Here is a 22,067-nt window from a genome sequence, read left to right as displayed (position 1 = left end):
GGCCCGCGCAGGCAAGGAAGAAACAGCCATTGTGCAGTTTGGTTTGGAAATAAAAACACCTTCCGCGTGCAAGACTCAATAGCTCCACTACAGCAAGAGGAGGGCAAAAGCTTTTAATATTCGAGAAGGGAGGGCTCGGGTGGTCCTGCAGAACAGCAGCAAAAGCCCAGGCTCAAGGGAATGAATGTTCCTGGGAGGAGGGACACGGGGAAGCAGGAGAAAGGGACCCCACGGAGGCCTGCAGCAGTGCAGCTTTTCTCCCACGTGCTTAGCTGGGTGTTTGAGTAGCGTTTTCTAGCTGTCTACGTATTAAAGTTGTGACCTTTAAGGTATAATACAGGAAGAAAAGTTACTTTCAGATTAGCCAGGCAGGTTAAATTAAGCCTCAATCTTGGCAAGAGACCTTTGAAGGTCTCAAACCCCACGCAGCAGAAACCATAAAAACACAGGCCTTGTGCACGAAACTCAAGGTAAAGACACTTATAAAGCACGGCTGGGCTGACCAAGCTTTTCTGCTCCGTAATTTCAAATAATAACGGCTGTCAGTCCTTCTGACAAGCTGTTTTTTTTTTTTTTTATTAAGGTTACATCAGTGACCTGCATGGTAAGAAAAAACATGGTAAGAAAAAATGTCCTCCCTTATACAGAGCTCCACACTGCAAATCTGCACACGTGGAAAAGAGCAGGATTTTGCAATAAGATGTTTAAAAATTAGGTGTTACTAACACCAGCACAAAAAAGTTAAGCCTATTAAAGAGAGAGCTTCAGGCTCCTGCTAACTGCAATCTCCTCCTTTCCGCGGCAGTCGAACAGGCGACACTCATTACGTCCTTGCACGATTAAGACCCGTGTACCTCTCCGTGGGTCCCCAGAGCATTCACGCTGCACTTTGCATTTGCAAGCGCAGGAGGAGGAGGGCACGTTCCACTGCCTGGGGACAGCTGCCCGAAATGTCACCGGTGCTCGGGGCAGGCCCCGCTGCAACGGCTCGCGGGCCCGGCCACTGAAACCAAACGCTGTCCTTCCTGTCGGCACCAAAAGGGATTCATGGCCTTGATAGTGTAAGAGCAGCGTTATCACCATCCAGCCGCGTTTTCCCAAACTGGGAGTGTGGTTCGAAGCCCTCCCTCTTCCCCACAACGCGTTTCAGCCTCTGTCTGATGGAAAGCGAAGTCGGCGGTGTTGAAATCTCATTCTGGCACAAGAACCAAAAATTACTTTAAAAAATTACTTTCATACGGGCCGCACAGGACTCTGCAAAGCAACGTCGGTGCTCTTGGATGGGATCCAAGAATCCCTCCACAAACAACTGTCAGCCCTAAGACAGATGCTGCATTTCCTGCTGCTGTTCAGAAGTGCAACAGCAATTGCACCCACATCTTTCAGAAAACACATTTGACTTTGGCCCAAGATTTACTAGGCAAAATGATGAGAGGAACATGATATAAATGCTTGAGACAGAAGGTGCAGATCTTTATTAAGTTGAATTCACACTCTGTCAGAATGGAAAGACGAACAAGTGATAATTAGAGCAGAAAACAGAATTGGAATTACTGCAGAAAGCGCCTCCTTGTTATGAAAAATCAGTTTCCAAGCTACCAGCCATACGAATCTTTCAGATGCAAGTGACGCAAGCATCACTGCAGGTGCCTTAGTCAACAGAGACACAAAGAGAAGACTTGCCTCGCTGCTACAGAGCTTCCAGAACTGTGTTTTTTAGAGTCCATGCAGGAATCTGATAGCCCTTGGTTACAGAGATAGCATTTATTCAAACTGGCTGCTGTCTAACCCCTACTTTGACAAGCAAACAAATGCACACACAGTTTTGCGTCTGCTACAGCTCACCATGGAGCTCACTTGAACAATCCTCCTTTTACAACAAGCAGATTTGACTCATACTAAACATGAGCAAATTCAACGAATTCTCAATATTTTTCTTTTTCCTTCCACCCCTCACAGTTCCTCCCAGAAGTTACTGCTGGGGGAGAGTGGCAGCAACAGCCCTTACATCACACCGAGTGCCCCTTCCTCCTCTGCTACCCCACATGAGCAGACATGGTATCACCAGGCCAACTCATGCAATTCTTTATTCTTTGCAATTTCCTACCTCTCATTTGAAAAACAAATACTTCACTGTTATCTAAAAATATATTAAAACATTGCCAGCAACTCAGCACTCAAAGCAAAACAGCCATCACCACCCAGTGTGAATGCACAATGGAAGCAGCGATTTTGGTAAGAGGGCAAATTTTTAAGGAGTTACTGAGAACAGCAAGAAAAAAGAATAGTTAAAGCTACAAAAATAAAGGGCTGCTCTATAATCACTGCTCTGCCATCATGAGACTCTGCCAAATATCTAGCCCAAGGGCAGGAATCAAAGTGCACTTTGATGGCAGGGAGCTGAGTAGTGAGCTCGGTTGAAGGTGCTCCTGCCCATCCTCAGGCTTCTTTCCCCTCAGCACAACTTCTTCTGCACCAAATTAAGGACCCACCTTTGAAAAATACAACTAGATTTGACAAAAAAGTCCTCTCTCCCCTGATCTAGTTCACAGTGCAAGTCCACAGGCATGTCCACCACCACCAGCAACACACAGAGAAGATGCTAAGCCAGTGCTGCCAAATTCCTTGTAGAACGAAGACATGTTCCTGAGGCGGTGACTCCAGAAGTGAAGCTTTTTGTGACATTTAAGCTAAGCTTTCACCACACACCTCTGTCCCTCCAGGCTTTCATTCTCACCTCTGCACTTTCCATCCCCACCCTGTGAGAAACCAGTGAGGGAAAAGGTGAAGAAAAAACATGCTTCATTTGCAAAGGTTGCCTCTTTCCTCAGAGCTCAAATACGAGAGTCTTGCACCAACAGAACAGGGCAATGGCAGCTAGAGGAGAAGCTTAAGCAGTTCCTGCCCTGTAAAACATTAAGGTCTAATTAAGTGTCCCACAATCAGCAGATGTCCCTGCATTGCATGTTTGTCTCTACTAAGCACAACCCCACGAAACAATCAACTGTTCTGCAAAATGTGCAGCTTAGGCTTGATCTCTAAAATGATGAAATGAAGAGGGAAGGAAGAAGAACTTAATTCCTTCTTTCCCAGTTCTTTGATGCACTAACTCATCATCCCCTCTCCAACCTTCTTTCTTCTTCTGCAAATGGAACTTCAAGATAGCTGAGGAATAACCTGATGTTCTAAAGAGAACTAGGAGAACAGTCCAAGAAATATTCAAATGCTTTTAAAAGTGCTGGACCGCAAGTCCATCAGTGTAGCACAATATAATCTCAAATACCCTATAAATCTGTTCCAGCAGACGCTACAATAAAACACAAATCTCCTAAAGCCAAAGAACCAGGCTTGCTTTTTAACTCCCCTTTTAAAACCAGCAGCTCATTGACGTTTTGCCTTCCTTGCTGTCCTCTAAGCCAGAGGAAACAGCAACACTTATTTCACAACTGCTGCCTGAAACCACCCAGAAATGACAGAGCTTCCTTCACAAGTTTAAGACAAAAATCCTCCTGTAATCTTCCAGGTCCACCTGACAATATGCACATTAATGTTCCCAATAAACTACATCAGCCCATGCAGAAGAGCTCCTTCTGCGGCCCAGAGTAGAAAATTAACCCTTTGCAACCAGTTAGAGCCAACCTTCCCTAACAACGGTGAAATTGTGCTGTAGGTACTGAAAATCCAGGGAATTTTGCACTGTACAGGGTTGCGTTACCCCTCCAAAGGGCTGCCTATTTTCTGGCAATGTGCATTAACCCTCGCTGCCTCCGCACACTGCAACGCCAGCAGGAGCTACTCCGTCCACCGCGGTGTTAGTGCCTGGCAAAATCTGTCCCATCCCCTGGAAAAACCCATTTCTATTCAAAAAAGGCAGTTTAAAAAAAAAAAACTGACCATGAACTAAAGATTTCCAGAACATACACTTATTTCAGATTCCTCCAGGGTAAAAAGGACTAAACTGGAAGTGGAAGCCTTAATAACCATTGCTTATTTGCTGCCACATATAGAGGGGATTTCATCCCTTCATTCTTTCCAATTCACAAGTTAATTTTCTCATGTATGATGGCACTCCTACACAAAAAAACTAAAATATATTAATCTCACTAGGAAAGACTTTAGAGCTTCATTATTTCAGGATGATAAAAACATTTAATTTGCAGTTACTTAGCAGAACATGCCTTAACTAAAATTTTAAATAGTTCTGTAACTGTAGAAGAAGGGGTTAAACCCAGGAAATTTTCAAATCTGAAGACTAAGCGTAATGAGATCAGAATAATAAGATTACCATAATCTGCCTCACACACATAGCCAGGATCAGCCTTAATCTCTTCATTTTGAGACAGATGGAAAAAGCATGAAATCAGAGATAACAGGAGGCCAATTTCCTAGAATAGGCAGCTTTTCAAGGTTCACCATAGCATAAGTCAATATTTTGCTAGATTTGTACCTATTTAACCAATTCTAATAGAATATATTGGCAGGCCGAATGAGGCACCTTGAAATCCACACTACATAAACAATAAGAAAAACTAAATAATATATCACCAATGTACCTTCAATATGCTGCAGAATATTAAAGACTAAGTTAGAGACTAATTTACTGAGTCCGGATGTTTTAATGGGAAACACAGCTAATAAACAGCCAATCGTTTTAAAAATGGACAAACATCTCAAACTGCATGTGACCAGATTCTGCTCATTGATTTTTTTTTTTCCTGTTGCTAAATACTGTTAAAATAGCAATTTGCTTCTGTGACCACTATGTTACAAAGCAGCCAGGGGAAGCAATGAGGACAGTTTTAATCTTGCTTTAAGCACATTAAGGAGATGCGTGGAATGAGCCGTTAACTGGTGGCTCTAAAATAATTGGAAAAATACTTTTTCATCAGCTAGCAGGTCTGAACTTCTTCCAGCAAGAAAGCCCTACCCTGTAGGTCAGCAAAAGCTCCAGGCTCTCTAACTCCAAGGCTGCAACATGAGACCTTTGAGGTTCTAGGTGAGTGAAGTTTATTTATTACAAGCTGGTTATGCAAAGGCCTGAGAAAAGCTAAAAACAAGCACCACAAGATGCAATCTCTTACGGAGGAGGTTCACCTGCCAGTTCAAGCTAATTGCTCTCCTCACTCTTAGCACATATTCGCAGCCTGCATGACGCTGCTCTTCCCAAGTAATTTTACAGCATGGCTTAAATCAGCCCACAAGAAGCCTGTTCATACTCTCAGAGCCCTCATGATTTTGTAACGGGTTATATAGATATACCCAGAATTAATTTGGTTTGTATCCACAGGAAGCTCTTTCTGTTGCCTCAATGTTGTTTACACATCTGCATAATTTGCTGCCTTGCCAACCTCTTATCTGTGCACTTGATGCAATTAACCTTACGTTGCCTTTGTGGGAGAGCCATGTACATGTGCAAAGGGCCCTCAGCACCCACTGCATTTCTGGGGTGCTCCACTGAAGAAACCAGAAAGAGGGAGGCCCAATCGAACCAGCTCCACGGGGCCGATCAGATGATCCTGTCCACACAAAAGAAGAGCAGAACTGACAACAGCAAAACTTCAGCCCCCAGAAGAGAACGTTTGTTTTTCCCCTACCAAAATCTTAACCCAGCCGATGCGAATAAACCCTTGCTCAAAACCAAACACCTTCATAATTGGATTACAAATTCAATTATAAATCAGTGTGGAGCAAAATAAAGACAATTTTCCTTGCACAAATCAAGATAATTTGAGGGTTTACAACCAACAACGTTCTGACTTTAAGAGACATTAGAGATTAATCTTCTGAAGTATAAAAAACTATTCAAGCCACCTAAAATGTTAATTCAGCAGTAAGGAACTTCAACTACATTCATTGCAGAAGAGATTTATCAACTGCAGAGTAATCACTTTAACACATTTTTACTTCACATGGTTTGACCTGTTTTTGCAGACATGGGTCTAGCAACACCTCAAGTCGAAGAGGAAACGCGCAGGTATTTGGGCTGGCTGATCTGCAGAGAGCAGCTTTGAAGAGATGGGAACTTTTCTTGCTATCCAGTCACTGCAAGGCTGCTCAGACTTCCTCTCTAGTGGGAAATGCACCCGTTCACACATGAGCGAGACACTTAGAAACGACTATCTGACTCATTCCTGTCACATTTGCATAACGCAAAGCACACGAGGGGCCTTGCAAACCTCCACGAGCGCTGCAGCGTCGGCATCGAGCTTAGCAAGTCGAAGAGAGTTTGCACAATCAGCTCTGGAGCATTGTATCCACTTAAAACGTTTCCCAGAATGTCTCCGGGCCCAGAAAACAGCCAAGCGCCAAGAGATGAGACGCAGCTCCACTGTACAACATCCATGAGCAGCAGGGACCTTTCTGCCAACGCTCCGCTGAACGTGGGAGCAAGAGAAGATAACAATAAAAAGGAACCGTAATGGAAAAAGACTTTAAGGGGACTCCCTTTTAAAGGGTTCAGATGGTGAATTCACATTTTCTCGAGCCCATGTTTTAACCAGGGGAGGAAGGGGGAGCCCCAACAGGCCAGCAGACTTTTTTCTTTTTTTTCAAACCCAAGGATTATGCTGGTGTTGCATTATTAACCTGAAATTCAGAGAAATTCAACCACATGACTCCTACTGCCATCTTCAAGCCAGCACTGGAGGATGATTTGAGCCTCACTTAAGAGATTTTGCTCAGCATCTGCAGCCATTTCTACCTGGAAAGGTTCTGCTAAAAGAACAAGATTTTAAATGAAAGATGTACGGAGAGATCTTAGTTCATGAGAGCCATCAAGCAGCCTCTAACTGGAGGGAGTAAATTCTTGTGTTGAAAGAGCCAACAAGGAAAACGTTGGATTAAAAACAAAACAAAAACACATACACCCAAACTGCTCCTCAATGCAGCTAAATAACCTTTGCAAAAATGTATTTAACCACAATTCTGCTCCACAGGCTGTTTTGAAAAACGTTTCTAACACGACCCTGAAAGCCAGTGAAAACAAATTGCACCAACAGGTTACGCTCAGCTACTTCTCCAAATCTAGTTTCTGTTACAAGTGCCTCATTTCACTTCCAGGTTTTCTTAACTCTTTGGCCATGAGGAATACAAATTTGTGAATACTTTTCATATTGTATCATCATTTTATTAGAAAGACTTAACCAATACATTTATTCACAATGAATCCCAGCTTTTACACAGCTGCCAAGAATACCAGCCTCATCTGCACAAAGCTTCATCAGTGATTCATGCCTTTAGCATAAGAAAACCTTAATAGGACAGACACATGAGAGGTTATAAAAAACACAGACTAAGGCTTGAGTAACAACATTAATTTTGATCTTTAATTCATAAATCCTGGGCTTAATGAAATATATGATGGATTTCAGTCTTCTAATGAACAATAAACTGTTATATCCCAGAAATCTTCTAATGACATTTAGGTTTAGCCTATTTTGGGTCACAGCAGCCTTAGTAAAAACGTGTTGATTCACTCCAAGGCTAATCCACTGGGGAATGAAAAAAAAAAAAAGTTTAAATAGTTTTTCTTTCTTCTCCAAACTAATCATTAGACTGCGCTTCAAATCCTGGAGAACCGACAGCACAGAGAAAGAAACGCCCACAATTCTACACTCACAAAGTTGGGAGAGCAAAATTTAGAATGACACCAGCCCCAATTTAACCAGAAGCAGCCCACCACTTTGGGGTAAAACAGGGAAGACCAGTCTTTAAAAAGAGAAAAGGACCCTCTCCCCAAAGCCTGTAAAATATGCATTCCTCATCAGCCTCCAAAAAGAACCACGCTTGGATAATTAATTACAGACTGAAGAGCTGGCAAGAAGGGTGCCTGGGCCATAAAGAAGTAATTAGATGTTAAAGAATAGGGATCATTCCTTTAAAACAAGGGGAACCATCAGAACTAAGTGGCCTAGATCTAATCCCCATAAAAGGCCCCCATGGGTTGCCAGAAACCATTATGAATGGCAAAAAAAAGGAGAAAGAGCCAATAATCCCTCTTTTTAAAACAGGGGAAGGAACAGAACCCACTAGAGTGATGACTACGCCCATGCCAGAGAGCTGCCTGATGGGGTACAAGATAAATTCAGTTCAGTGGCCAAAATATTCCTGCTCTGGCCGAAAGCAGGAGGGTGCAAGGCCCAGTATTTCCCAAGCAAGGTTCACTCGAGCCCTACTGCAGCAAAAGCTCCAAACCGCAGCAGAAGACAAGGGAAAACGGGGGGCGTAAGAAGAAATGGGCAACATCCGCACGTCAGGGCAGATGCCTGCAAAAATTTCCCCTATGTTATGAAGTTCCTTCCTCTTTCACTAATGAAAGAGCATTCGTTTGTGTCCGATTCTCTCTATAAAAGGGGGAGAAAAACACTTAAATGGAACTTGCTCAAGCTAAGTTAGAGTAGGAAAACTTTCTGCATGGAAGTGACTAAGCCTACAAGAGTCCTCAGAGCTCATGGTCATGTGGCTTGGGAATAGAGGGAATTATCCAGAGTTACTGAGGACCAGAGGGAAAAAAGCCAGTATCCTAATTTAAAAATCATTTCTGATACAAAGAGTCATTCCCTGTAATATCCCAGAGGAACAAATAGAGAAATAAACTGAAATAAATGAGATCTGGCACGTGCATGTCTCAAAATCACTTGTTGTTAGTATTATTCTATTAGAACCACCAGAGATCTCTACAAGAAAAATCTTTTGCCGCTTTCTTGGCTTATGGGCAAAAATTAAAGAGCGGCTTTACATGAATAATGCAAAAATGCAGGCAAGAAGTGCCAAAAGCAGCATCTTGCTCCAGAATCCTAAAGTCAAGACAGCTGAGGCACCAAATTCTTTACAGAAAAGATCAGAGATAACGAAAAATACCTCCTAATTAGTGTCTCAAATTAGAAGAGCTGTTCCAGGTCAAGAGCAAATTAAAACAAGAATAGAACTCGTTATGGCTGCGCTGCAGTAACCTGGAAGGGATATCATAATGCAGGTCACTGACACCCTAGGGTATATTATTTGACCACAGTCTAATTTTAAGCTCCCAAGTATATTATAGCAGCACAATATTTCCATTGTGCGTCTCGCTAATAGCCAAGGCACTAAAACTCCCCCCTACTGAGAGATTCCAATCAGGAGATCAATGCCTTGATCACAAAACCTCCCCTCCAGGGCCCTGAGCAGGGGTCAATGATCCCTGCACAACAAAATGGAATTTATGGACTGGGCACCAAAGTGGGCGCCTTCCAAACTGTTCAATTCTCCTAATTTGCAGTGTAGATACTGCGACAAAAATGCATTTTCTCCACAACTCCAATATGCAGAACCTGTGCCACCAAAATACCAGGATCAGGCCTTATCTAAAGATAGTAAATATATCCCTATCTCGCAGCATGACAGATGCCAATCGGTCCCAGCTGGTTTGCAGCAATATTGCTCGTACAGAGCCATAAAACCTCCCTGGAAATAGAGCTATCCAATTAAGTGGAGTCCCAAGCAGCTGTTGGGAAGCTGGGCTCTGCTGGCAAAGATACAAAAGCAAAAGGCAGTCGACACCTCAGACCTCCATTTAATCAGTGGCAATCGAGAACAAAAATATAGCTCTATATAGAAACAGGTTAATCGTTAATTGAGATAAACTAGAATAGTTACAAGGCCAAAATGCAAGCTTTTCTAGGGTTCCTGGGGGTTGTTACATTAAAAATCTGCTCTGGTTTTGGGCTACTGATCTCCAAAAAATGTACTCATTAACAAAGCTTGCCACTACAGATATATTTAGTACTCAGATCTTCAACTTGTTGAGTTACAGAAGTATCTTTAATACTAGAAGACTGAATGATAAGTATCAGATTAGATACAACAAAGTAACACAGGAGGCAAAATCAGCAGCAAAAACTCAAGGACCATATATTTGCAGAACTATGGGCTTTAAATCAGCTACTACACTGCAGGAAATACCCTGAAATCATGGGGGGCTGCAATCTGAAAACAAATCAGAAACATTATCTAATGTGCTGTTAAGAAAGAGCAGAAAAAGCAAATATTTTGACACTATAAATCTGCACTAGGTCAACGCCTGCATCCCGTGGGTACCTATGTCCAAACTATCTTAAACAAACCAAAAAAGTATGGAGAAGACATTAGGGATGAGTCAAATATGGAGTGGCTTTGCTGCTACAGAAGATCAGTCCAATCTCTGAGAAATCTCCCAAAAGAGGATACAAGAAAAAACACAACTACATTCAGTGCTAACTGTCTGTCCCACTAGAGTCCATCCATGCCAGGCTTTAATGGCACACAGTATGGATGCTAGGAGGATCCATAGGCACACAGGACCTAATGCCACACAGCATGGATGCCAATAGCAGACTAGGGGAACATTCTATGCATAAAGAGTTTTCTATGACTTCTTATGAATTATTATAAAGGTATAATAAATTTAACATTATATGTGCTGAAAACTCCAGTAATAATTAGAAGTCTGGGGGAAAAAGGGTTAAAGAAGACCAAAGAGGGGTCGCTCAGGCACAGGCTTCACACACTGCACATGTGTTGAGTTGCACCAGTCACCCATAGCTGGATCTCGGTAGGTCACCAGACCTCAGAGCTGCTGATGAACCAATATATTTTCTTTGTGTCTAAGATGGTCAGCTTTTGGAAAGTAAAAAGATGACACATGTATCACTTGCTGCTTGTAACTCAGCTAAGGAAGCATCATGACAACTTCAATCTGTAAAAGCATTTAAACATCCTAACAAAAGCAGCCCAACTGGATCAACACACCAGTCCTTCAAAAATTGTAGTTTCATTAGAGTAGGAGAGGAGCCTTGGTGGTGCAAAATACATGTGAAGAAACAAGCCCAGAAGTCAAGGCAAGGAAGCTGCCTTCGCTTCTTCCTCTGCTTCACAGGTCAGAAGGAAGCCTAAACTGGCACACTGCATTTTACCACTTCCAGGCCTAAGGATACACCTTGATAAAATATTCACACACACAGAAGGCACTTGGGAAAATTAATAAATAAAAGACAGTTGTGGAAGAGATACACGACAGGCTTTCTTGATACTGCCCCAACCAGGCACAACTGTCATGCTGATGTTCATCTCATCAAGCTGCAAGTACTGTCCGGAGGCAAGACACGGACAACGAGGAGGTTTTAAAGGTGAAATTCAGTATTTGGGCATCCACTGCAGCTACCACTGCCTCCTCAGCTCCCTCCTTGCATGTTTCTTCCCTTCCTCTGCAACTACAGCGCGCGCTTGGAGAACTTGCTCAAACTTTTCAAAATAGTTTGAATGTCTTTCTGAGCAGCTGCGCTCCCAGTAGCAGTTAAGATGAGAGTCCCTGACTAGAATCGCACAGGAACTCAGGAAAAAAAAAAAAAAAAAAAAGTAAAACTGGCAGATTCTAGAGGAACTAGGAAAAAAAAAAAAAGATACTCACTTCTGCAGTTTAGACTCCTTCCTAATATTCTGAAATGAATTCACCGAAATCAGGAACCAAAGCACACAGCTTTTCAAGCAGACTCTAAACTATTGTTAACAGCAGAAAGTGGAAAACAGACCAAGCTGTTAAAATATCGATTTCATAATTATGCCAAAGGAGTGGCAATCACAGAGGAATAGAATACTCAAAATTCGATGGCACGTAAGGATTTACGGTGGAAAAACCTACTCGAGCTCAGCTCAAGTGGCACAGTTTAAAATTTAGTGCCAATTTCTCACAAACCAGGAGGCTGATGAGGGCAGCCCACAAGTCTTCTGCACTAGCAGAACCGCTACGATTAGTGGAACCTGCTGGCTCACACATAACTCATGAAGAATTCCCCCCGTTCCTCCCAAGGGAAACAATTTTGCATAACGGCAGCATCTTTATTTTTTTCCATACATAAACTTGTAGAGTTTTAGTGCAAGTTAGAGCAAGAAGTAGGTTGGCTCACTGCTGAAAGCATGAATTCCAGAGACAAATTATTTAAATAAGAGGTTTTAGAAAGTAACAGTATAATTACACTTGAGCCCAGCTGAAAGGAACTGCCCTCTGCTCGCTGCATGAGGTCCCACAGCGGCAGCAGCTCGTGACAAAGCGCACACGCTGACACCAACGCATGCAAAGGAGCTAAATTCAGCGGGTACAAACAGAATAAATCTATCCTGTTAAGTATTCTCTTTCTATATTTTATTTATAAAGTTCAGCGTTTGAACATCAGGATTTGAAGCTAATTACTCTAGAGAGGCTAAAAGTTGGTTTCCTAAACTGAAATATCTGTTCTCAGTTCTGCAGTTATTCCAGTCCCATCCTGATCTGCCTCTGTTAGATCCAAGAGTCAAGTGATTTGCTGCATCTTCAAAACCAGGGATTTTTTCCTGCTTTCACAACTACAAACAACTAGAGACAAAAGGATCTAAGATCAGGTACAGAAATTCAAACAAGCAATCACTCATTATGGGGAAAAACTCTCTTGGGTTCTTCAAGCTATTTCATAAATGGGATTTAATATCTAAATATAGGAATACTTCTTTCCATTAAAAAAAGGGGGAATGCAAGTTGAGGAAAATCACAAACACAATCATGTGTAAAATGCAAATTTTAGATGCATCTAGTAACTAATCAGAAGTATTATAGAGAAGCATCTGGGCCTCAGAAATATAATAAATATCTAAAAATAATTATCAAGATGAGTTTTGAAGACTGACAGTTCGCTTTTTGCTCTATTAGAGCTCAGCTGTGCAACCCCATGCGTTTAGCACATGTCACCATGAAAAACACGTTACGTTTGTTAAGCCAATTCTCACTTGAGTTGTCAGATGGTGGCACCAATCACGCATGTAAGACATGGGAACAAGCTCAGGCTCCGCCGCTTCACAGTCTGCTTCACAATCATCTTTCCATTCCCTTTGAGCACCTACCCTTGCACATCAACAGGATGACTCCCATGTTGAAGCGTGTGGCACTCCTCACGCTCACTGCTTTAAACAGGCAGCAACGGGGCACGAGCCGAGAACGCGACAAACAAACAGCGGAGCTGGAGGCTTCACAGATCCGCAGCGACAACGCTGCTGTTCTGTCTGAACAGACACGGCTGTTCAAGGGGAAGGAACAAGCTCATGTAGGATGTTCCCCACACTGTAAATAGTGCACAGGTCTTAGGAAATATTTTTCCATCCTTTTTTTCTTCCCCAAGGTGCAAAGAATTGGGAACACCTGGCTTTATCGTAGCTGCAAGTAACTGATGTTAGCCCAACCTCGGAGATAACATTTACTGGCACTGCGGAGGCATCGAGGGGAAAGAAAGAGCAAAAACCATTGTGGGATGAGGCTGCTGCAGATAAGAACTTGTGTATCACGTTACTGCCGTATCAGTTCATCGATCAGTAGAGAAATGCACAGGGCGCGCAGCTCAGAGGTGTTTGCATTTTGAGTTTAGCGGAATTTTCAGAGAAAACTGAAAATGATATTGAGTTTGAAGACAGCTTTCCTTGCAAAATGCCAAACAAAGCAAGCAAGGAAAAAAAAAAAAAGAGAGAGAGAGAGAAAAGTAGTAAAACCCAAAGTTTCTAGTGCCCCAGAGATAGACTATTGCAAAAAGTTCAATTTTTAGTTTATAAAGATTAGGTGCCCTCTTCTACCTAAAAATGTAATTTGCAAGTCACAGCTCCACTTCTCTGGCTAGCACCTGGCGCAGCAGCACTCAGAGGGAAGGGGTGAGGAGGGGACTGTGCTTATCCTTCATTACACATTTTAATTAACACCTTCAGAGCAACCGGCTCAGGCTCTTATATAACCTACCTAGGGTAACACAGAGCTGAGCACAGCTGCGTATTCATCCCAAGCAAGTTTGTAAGCCCTGTTGAACCCCATGATGGGACTGATATTGCTACTCCAGCTACCCAAAGGTAGCCGAGATGAGCGTTACTCAGAGGTAACCACAAAATTTAGTATAAGAATCTGGCAGCATCAGTAAAATAGCCTTAAATTAATGCAATAAGTGAGTCTCATGGTAGTTGTGAAAATGTTCTAGTCTTGTGATTTGTAGTTCTTCTGGTTTAGATTAATTCACCAAACATGCTCAATTTTACAATACACCATTTCCTTTTTGCTCAATGAGAGATGAAAAGATTTTCTGGCTCCAGTGTTGTTAGAGGACTAATACTTTATTTCATTTTCAAAGTGACAGAATTAGTTTTACTAATGCTTTTTCCTAAGGCTTAGGTTGAAGTTATTGATTTCTGATATACAGTCACTGGCCAGTGGTAGCTTTAAAGCACAAGGGATTTTTCAAAGGGGTCATGTAGATCACTGCTCATATTAGGCTAAGCAGAAACATATTGATTGAGTTTCTTATCTCCCCTCCCTCAGGAGGATCCTTATCTACCATAGGAAGAATCCAGAAGAGCCTGAATTTCATGACAAAAAGGGACAGCCCTCCAACTAACAGGGCTCTGCAGAGAAAACAAAGAACCTATAATTTCTATATACGTGACACACTCACCTCTTCACACACGCCACCAAAATCCTTGATTTCCTCTCTGAACTGAGATCAAGCTTTTATCATTTTAATTTAAAAAATGAATCAAAGATAGCCCTGGTTAGGTGGGATGTCCCTGATAACAGATTTTACTGGCTTGAAATCCTCACATTTTCTCTCATCAGACAGTTAACATGAGAGAGATGGTGCTGAGTCCAAAAGGAGACATATCTTGGGTGGCCAATAAAAGAGAACAAAACATCATCACTTTGGTTGCAGTTCCACGTTGCTGAACACAGCAGCCCAGGTATTTCAGCAAGCCAGAAGCTGCTTTGCAGATACCCCTGTATTAAGGCTTTTCAGCAGCCTGATACGCTATCAAAAGCTGGACTTGTGGACGTGCCATAAAAAGAATGTTTCCATTTAATTTGCAACATGCAGCTGGAACTTCAAGTTAGCATTATTTCCTCTGGTTATAACAGAACACAATTTATGCAAGTAGATGTAATAAAATTAGCCAAGCTGGCCATGAGCTTTAATCAATGCCTCATTTGACATCCCAAACTTTGGTAGGTTTCAGGTACCACAGGGCACAACTGCTAATTCTTGTCTCCTCCCAGTAAAGATCACAAATAGCTACTAACTAAAAAGAAACAAAATGTGTTTACTCCTCCAGAATCCATCTAATCTTCCATATTTGTGTCTTCTGGGCACAGAACATACCTAATAACATAATCTTGCTCTAAGTAGGTTCAAGCTTTTACCAATAAAGTTTACAAACGCTCTCTTTTTTGGCACATGCCCTTTGTGGAGGTTAGATAGGGCTATGAGAAGGAGCTGTTTCCCCTAATTTTTAAGAGAACTGGGCTGATAAAACACATCTCACCTTCAGATTAATTTCATACATATGAGGAATGATATTTGAGAAGTTCATGCTAAAATCTAGACATTGAATAGATGGATTGATCAGAATAAAAATGCAGCTGTTGGAGCAGCATCTCTATGAAACAGGTCTCCGAATGCCAAGATACTGAAACAACTCCCTTTAACTGCACTTACCTCTGCAACTCTCTAACTTTGACAGCTTTACCTTCCTAGATCACAGTATTGACCAGTCTGATTTCCCTCATTTAATCCAAACTAGGTGACTTCTCTCCCTGAGAACAAATACCATATGCACTCAATGCAGGGAGAGAAGGATGAGAGAGAAGAACATTTCACCCAAAATAGAAGAACAGTTTCTGCATCTCACTGCAGCAAGCTGCACGTTTCTGTTTTCCAGCAGTGGCAGCAGCACAGAACAGCTAACGCAGGTGAGGGCAAAGACAAGGGACAAGGAAGAAGAGAATGAAGCCATGCTGCCCTTCGCAGCCATAGCCTTCCCTCTGTTCAAAACTGTTTCACTGTATCCAGGGTCAAAAAAAAAAAAGGTTTTCATGCAGGAACTGAAAATGCTGTGTCAGCACCAACCCCTTGGAACCATTCAATCCTGCTGAAGGCTGAGAGAAAATAAATTTGAACGCAAACAATTGTGCGGACAGAACCTGAGGTGAGGGTCTAGTGTGTGCTCAGAAGAAAACTTGACTTTGCTAAACAAAATTGTCAAATAATCCAAAAAATCCTTTTAACAAAGAGGGAAGCCGGTTTGTGTATCACGGAAAAGTGTGAAATATAACAACAACACAAAACAATTAAGGCTGATGTAAGGCCTCTATTTACAACACTGTTGGAACAATTTTACTCTTAAAGCAACCCGTAAGTATCCCTGAAGTATGCTGACAACTACTGGGAACAGGAACCCACTGAGTTCTCCGTCCCATGGTTGAGACATAGCTGAACGTTATCTTCTGCAGAAGAGAAGGAGGAGATGGACTGGTGCTCTCTGTGCCTCTATTCTGCCCTTTCAAAAACAATTTTAACATGCAAAATAGTCACAAACATGATTAGCACTTCTTTTGTACCAAGGCAGAAAGGGTTATCATGGTAGCATAGTATGAACAGCACACTTCAAACTGCAGGAGGAACAGGGAAAAGAAATGCAAGATGCCTTGGCTAGTGGAGTCTTTGCTCCCCACTCCTGCCATACAGGCACATTTTAGGTGTGAAAACTCTTTTGGATAACAGATGAGTTAACAAAACCAGCTGCTTAAGAGAGAGTCCCTTTTGGGGAACAGAAAATTGGAATCCCTAATACAGGCAGACACATTGACATTAACTAGTCTCTACATCAATAAACACAGAAGTGAAAGGGGAAAGGACTAAAAAAGCATCATGACAAGTATCAACTATTCAAATTGAAAATTAACTCAATCAAAACTCCATTGCCCAAGCATAGGCAGGCTGCTTATAATTGGGACAGGCTACCTGATTTTCTTCAGACCATTACAAGAACATCAGTCCCCAAGTTTTTGTCAATCAACCACCAATCCATGAGTGGAATGAGGATCTTAGTGCTGCAGCCCTCTGTGATAATCAGGAGCACAGATGGAAACCATAACCCTTCCTCTCTGGAAGAGACCGGGCAAGCAGCATATAGTCTGTTAAAGCTTAGAAAATAGCAGCTTGTATGTCCTGAATGGCAACACCACACACAGTACAGAATGAGAGAGTAAGAAAATCCAATGTACTGCCAGATTACAGTATCATAGAAGCAGCTTCTACCATATAGTGCCCACAAAAGACGAGGCCGAGCACTTTTCCTCCTCACTCAGCTGTTTTACAATTGCAAGTCAAGGGTCAACTGTCTTCACTCACTTTTGGAGCCCAGCCACAAGATTACTAACAACCAGCTTAATGGCTAGAGTTCAAGCGCTATTCAATCAAGTCCAGAATACGTGGGTATGGAGCAGTAATGGCACCATGACATCATGGGCAAGTTATCTGCTGAAATCAGATGGAGTCAGACAGAACTGCATCTTTCCCTCCCCTCCCCACAAGGAAACATGAACTTTTAAGGACTGGCAATTAAAGTGTTATAGATTTTGTTCTTTCCCTACTGTGGCTAAGAGAATTTCTCTATGAAACAGCCCTTTACCACCATCGTCTATGCCTCAAACTAACTGCACTTTCCGAAGGCGAGGCAATCCGCTGGATTTGAAAACCTGGTTTCACGTGTGAAGCTACATGTGTCTCTGCAAGAGGCACGTGGAGAGCGCGTAGGTGCACTCAGCTTGTGGCAAGCACATCTCCCTGCCCAGCTCATTCATCTGAAGGATTAACCTGATTTATAGGAAAGATCACGTGAGGCACATAAATGTGAGACCCTGAGATTTCTCAGTCGTGAACAAAGTACTAACAAAACAGATCTGGCAGGCTTGACAAATTAATTTCTACAACCTGAAATACACTTGAAGTGAGCCAGACTTTCAAAATGACAGTGTGCCACAAAAGCCTGTCAGTGTAAGTGAACCGTAATAGCTCTGCTGCTGGCTCCTTTTTCTGAAGTTTGCCTGTTTTAGACAGTGAACCTTAACCATGCTGCAGAGAACTGTGTGCTGAAGGCAAGATTCCCGACCTTCCAGTTTCTGAACTTGCTTGGAATTTGCACCAACTTCAGCGATGTTCAGCAAGTCATCATCTCTACGCCTCAGTTTACTCATCCACGAAGTTAATATGAAAACTTGTAAACATTCTCAGAAATGAGCTGTAAGTAAATACAGTTTGGAGAAGTTTATCAATGCTTTAAGGAAGTGCACAAGCTTTGTCAAGAATAGAAAGTCCCTCTTCATATTCACCACTGTATTTTTCCTAGAATATGAATGTGGTAGCAACAGCATCGATATCACCACCATGATCCTGCTGCTGTGACAAAATTGGTATCTATGAAGTGACATCAAGTGGGCAAGGCTCGAGGGCAGCTTACTAGCAGTAGTTGCCCCACTGTCTGCAGCTGTAGTATTTTTCCTCAAACAGGCTAAAAAAGTTGCTCTTATTCATACACTTTTTAGAGTTTTTTTTTCCAACAGTAAATGCAAACTTTACACCAGCTTTTTTCATGCCCTTCAGCAAGCATCTAGATTATACCAGAAGAAAATACAGAGGGGGAATACTTTAAACAATATTTAAGCATATTTAAAGATTCCTTCTAGTTCAGCATTTTCTGCAAGCTCCAAATACACTATTTTGTATATTTTATTTATATATAGGCATAGCAGTGCTGATAGCAATCCAAAACAGAAGAATACAGAGCAGGGTAGGAACAAGAACGGAAGGTATCACATGTGACATCTAACAAATCCCGGCAGTCTTGAAAATAAGGAAATATTCTAGTAACTTATGTAAACATTGGAATTGAGGTGAGCAGGCCTGACAGACATTTTTAGGCTATGGCATTTTTAGCACATTTTTAATTACGGGTTAGGGGTGTATAGAATATATGCAGAGGCAGATGTACTTATTTTAGAAGTTAAATCCATTGTGCTCTATTAGTGAGAATCTCAAAGCGGGATATGTTTTTATAACCATTATCTTATTAAAATAACCTCTAACTTGAAATATGCCTTTATTAAACCAATTTCTTATTTAAGCTAAAATTTGAACCTATAGCACTAAAAAAAAAAAGCCTTCTAACAAAATAAAGACTGCTACACAGTATTACTAACATTTTCTAACGAACACCTCCATTACCTTATTGAGATGTCAGTTATGGAAGACTTGCATTACATTTACACATATAGGATACTTTTTCAACAAATCTTAAAATAGCAGCTAAATCAAGCCCTTCCCCGGCAAAAATTTCGAGCAGATGAGTAATCCCACTGAGGTCTGCAGGACTTGATTCGTCAGCATGCACAAAGTTCTAGCTTTGTATCTGCAGGATAGGCACCTCTCTAAACAGTTTCTGCAGATCATTTTACTATTAAAATATCTGAAGCTTCTGCTTCTTGACTGCATACGTATACTAACACTAGGGAGGGGAAGTCCATCTTACAAGTTCATTAAGAAATAGTGACGCTGAAAGAAACATAACTAAAACAGCTCAAAATATGGCTCTTTTATTACTTGGAAGCTCAGATCTATGCTTCAGGAACCAAATAACAATGGATTTTCATGTTCTACTTCCTTCTCCCCTCTGTCAAATTTCGGCCTTGTGTGCCCCCCCCCTTTTTTTTTTTTTTTTTTTTAGAAATTTTCAAATTTAAAATATTTTTCAAATTCCTTCCAAGGTGAAGTCTCAAAAGCCTTTGATACATAGAAAAAACTGCAGGCCAAAATTTCCTCTAACGCACTCCAAACATGCACTTACATCTGCTCAGATCTATTAAACATCCAGCCCCACGCTTATCACTCGAGTTCATCAGGGCTGAAGAGAAAATTCAGCACCAACACTGGACAGCCTGATGCAAAGAGATTATCTGCCGGGGAAGAACCTAATCACTGTTCCTAGATATCGGCATTTTTGGCAGGAGGCAGATGGAAGGAATACCGAAGGGACTGTGATTACTTTAAAGGGTTTTCTCTCCTGGAAGGGAGCTCGGTTTGGAGTACGGTGCCTTGCACTTCTGCTTATTTGCTACCATTTTTGAGACTCCACTTTCAAGCAGCTCAGCCTGACGAGAAGCGTGAGACGCTCCTGCTCTCGACGAGCTCGGAGGGAGCCTCGAGGAAACCTTGGGGCACCCCGCGACGGGGAGATGGCTCTGGGGGGCCGGGAAGCGATTCCCGGGGCAGCTGAGGAGCAGCGGGCAGGCCAGGGAGCTCCCCCCGCTCGGGCACGCTTACCTTGAGGATATCGCCCCGCTTGAAGCTCAGCTCGTCGTCCGCCGTGGCTTTGAAGTCGTACTTGGCGATGGCCTCCATGGTGGCGCTGCGGCCGCCGCCGGCTCGGCCCTCCCGCGCCGCGGCTCCGTGCGAGGCGCCCGCCCCGGCTCTCACATGCAGGGGCGCCCGGGGGACGATCCGCCCTAGGGGAGGAGGAGGAGGAGGAGGGCGGGGGGGAGGAAGAGACGGGCCATTAGGGGAAGTGGCTCGGATCGATGGCCGGGGCCGCGCCCAGCGCCGCTCCCTCCCTCCCCTCCCGCCGCTTCCTCCCGCCGCCGGGCCCGGCTCGCCCGAGTGACGCGGCCCGCGGCCAATGGGGCCCGGGCGGCAGGGAGGCCCCGCCGCCCCCGGTGCCCTCCCGCCGGCAGCGCCCGCGGGGCTCCCGGGGCTGCCCCGGCGCCGCCACCCGCGGCGGCCCCGCTCCTGTCCCCGCGGCGGCCGCGCTCGCGCCGGTAAAGAGGGGGCGAGTTTCCAGCGCTCCTCAAACTAGGAGAACTGGAACTCCCCTCTGTCAGCCCCTCCGCACGCGGACCCATTGGGAAGCGCCCTGAAATAATGCTACGTATTGATACAAATTTGCCCTCGGTTTCATGCAGGAGAAACCTTGAAACGTGCCTTGAGCAGCAGAACATGTTAAAGAAAATGAAAGAACATCTAAGCTCTCCCTCATTAGCACAGCATGAAAATCGGCAATTTGAATCCTTGGGGCCCAGGCAAGGGAGGACCCCAAGCTTGATGTGACATACAAACACTCTGAACTATTTTAAAAGGTTAAATAAATAGTAATTTTGATCTCGGGTTAGAATAGGAAAAAGAAAAATAACCCAATGCAGCTACATCTGGCAGCAAAGAAGGCAAAGGCATCAAGTGAAGAGTGCCAATAATTTTAAAGACTATCCTGAATATCCTGTGGAAGGATCAGCAGGGAGCTCAAACCCAGCGGTGACAATTCGAGACAGAAAATGTCTGATAATCACTGGGTAAAACACACCTGCAAAGGCAATCTGTGGTTACGGCTCAGAGGGAGCCCCAGTCCATGCAAAGGCAGCAGATGGCAACAGTATTTTCTCGTTTAAGAGAAAACCTGTCCTACATAAATGCAGTTAAGCAATTAACATGCCTGTGTTCCCTGACTCCTGTTGTTGCCCAACCTTCAAGTCCCCTTCCTTAAAGGATAATAAAGCAAAAAGTAAATAGCAGGACTGAGGTTTGCAGCACAGCAAACTGGCAGAATGAGAAAAGGGAGGTTTTATAGGAGTACCTTGATCAGAAAATGAACAGCTTGGCTAAAGTCCCTACATTGACACTCAAAGAAAAACCACAACTCCTACACAGCCTTACAGAAGCATCACTAAGATTGACAGGGCTGTCAACAGCCGTGAAGATCACAACCGAACAAATCTGCCCGCGCTACTGGAATTACTGGAAATAAGTGTATTCAATACACGTAATCAAGCCCAAGAAGTTATTATCTTAGCGAGCTGCATTTGAAGATGGTACAGTGCTAGATTGCAGTTTCAGGACAAAGTGACCATTTGTTCTGAGGTCAGTCTTCCCCACTGCACTAGCACCACATACAAACAGCAGCTCCAATGATTTTCTTTACCAGAAATACCTTACTGAGCTACGTTACCACCTCCATATCTTCCTAAGCTGGACTCTTATTTTTCTTCAGGACATTTATCCTCTTCTACTATTAGAGAAAAATTAAGATGTAATATGAAATAATGGCATATGAAGCAAAGTATGCAAACATTCATTGAAGTATTCAACATTTCAAAGTTGCTGTTCCTTCTAAAGGAATAAATATTGCTAACAGCAATGGTAATAGATCAAACAGTGCCAAGCTACATTTGAAGATAC

At 42.9% G+C, this 22,067-nt stretch overlaps 1 protein-coding gene across 1 annotated transcript in view; it reads right to left on the bottom strand.

Annotated features, from left to right (window-relative positions):
• Positions 1–20,343, bottom strand: part of GRB2 (growth factor receptor bound protein 2) — a 40,105-nt gene extending 19,762 nt beyond the window's left edge. Inside the window, exon 1 of the mRNA XM_088535958.1 lies at positions 20,166–20,343. Coding sequence (XP_088392084.1) covers positions 20,166–20,243 — 78 coding nt within the window. The 5' untranslated portion in view covers positions 20,244–20,343. The remainder of the gene's footprint in view (positions 1–20,165) is intronic.
• Between the last annotated feature and the right edge of the window lie 1,724 nt (positions 20,344–22,067).

Source organism: Tinamus guttatus, unplaced genomic scaffold (genome assembly GCF_059628265.1).
Source record: "Tinamus guttatus ecotype Peru unplaced genomic scaffold, ASM5962826v1 Tinamus_guttatus_pri_ptg000649l, whole genome shotgun sequence".
In the NCBI taxonomy this organism is placed as follows: domain Eukaryota; kingdom Metazoa; phylum Chordata; class Aves; order Tinamiformes; family Tinamidae; genus Tinamus; species Tinamus guttatus.
This window is presented reverse-complemented; position numbering and strand designations above follow the sequence as displayed.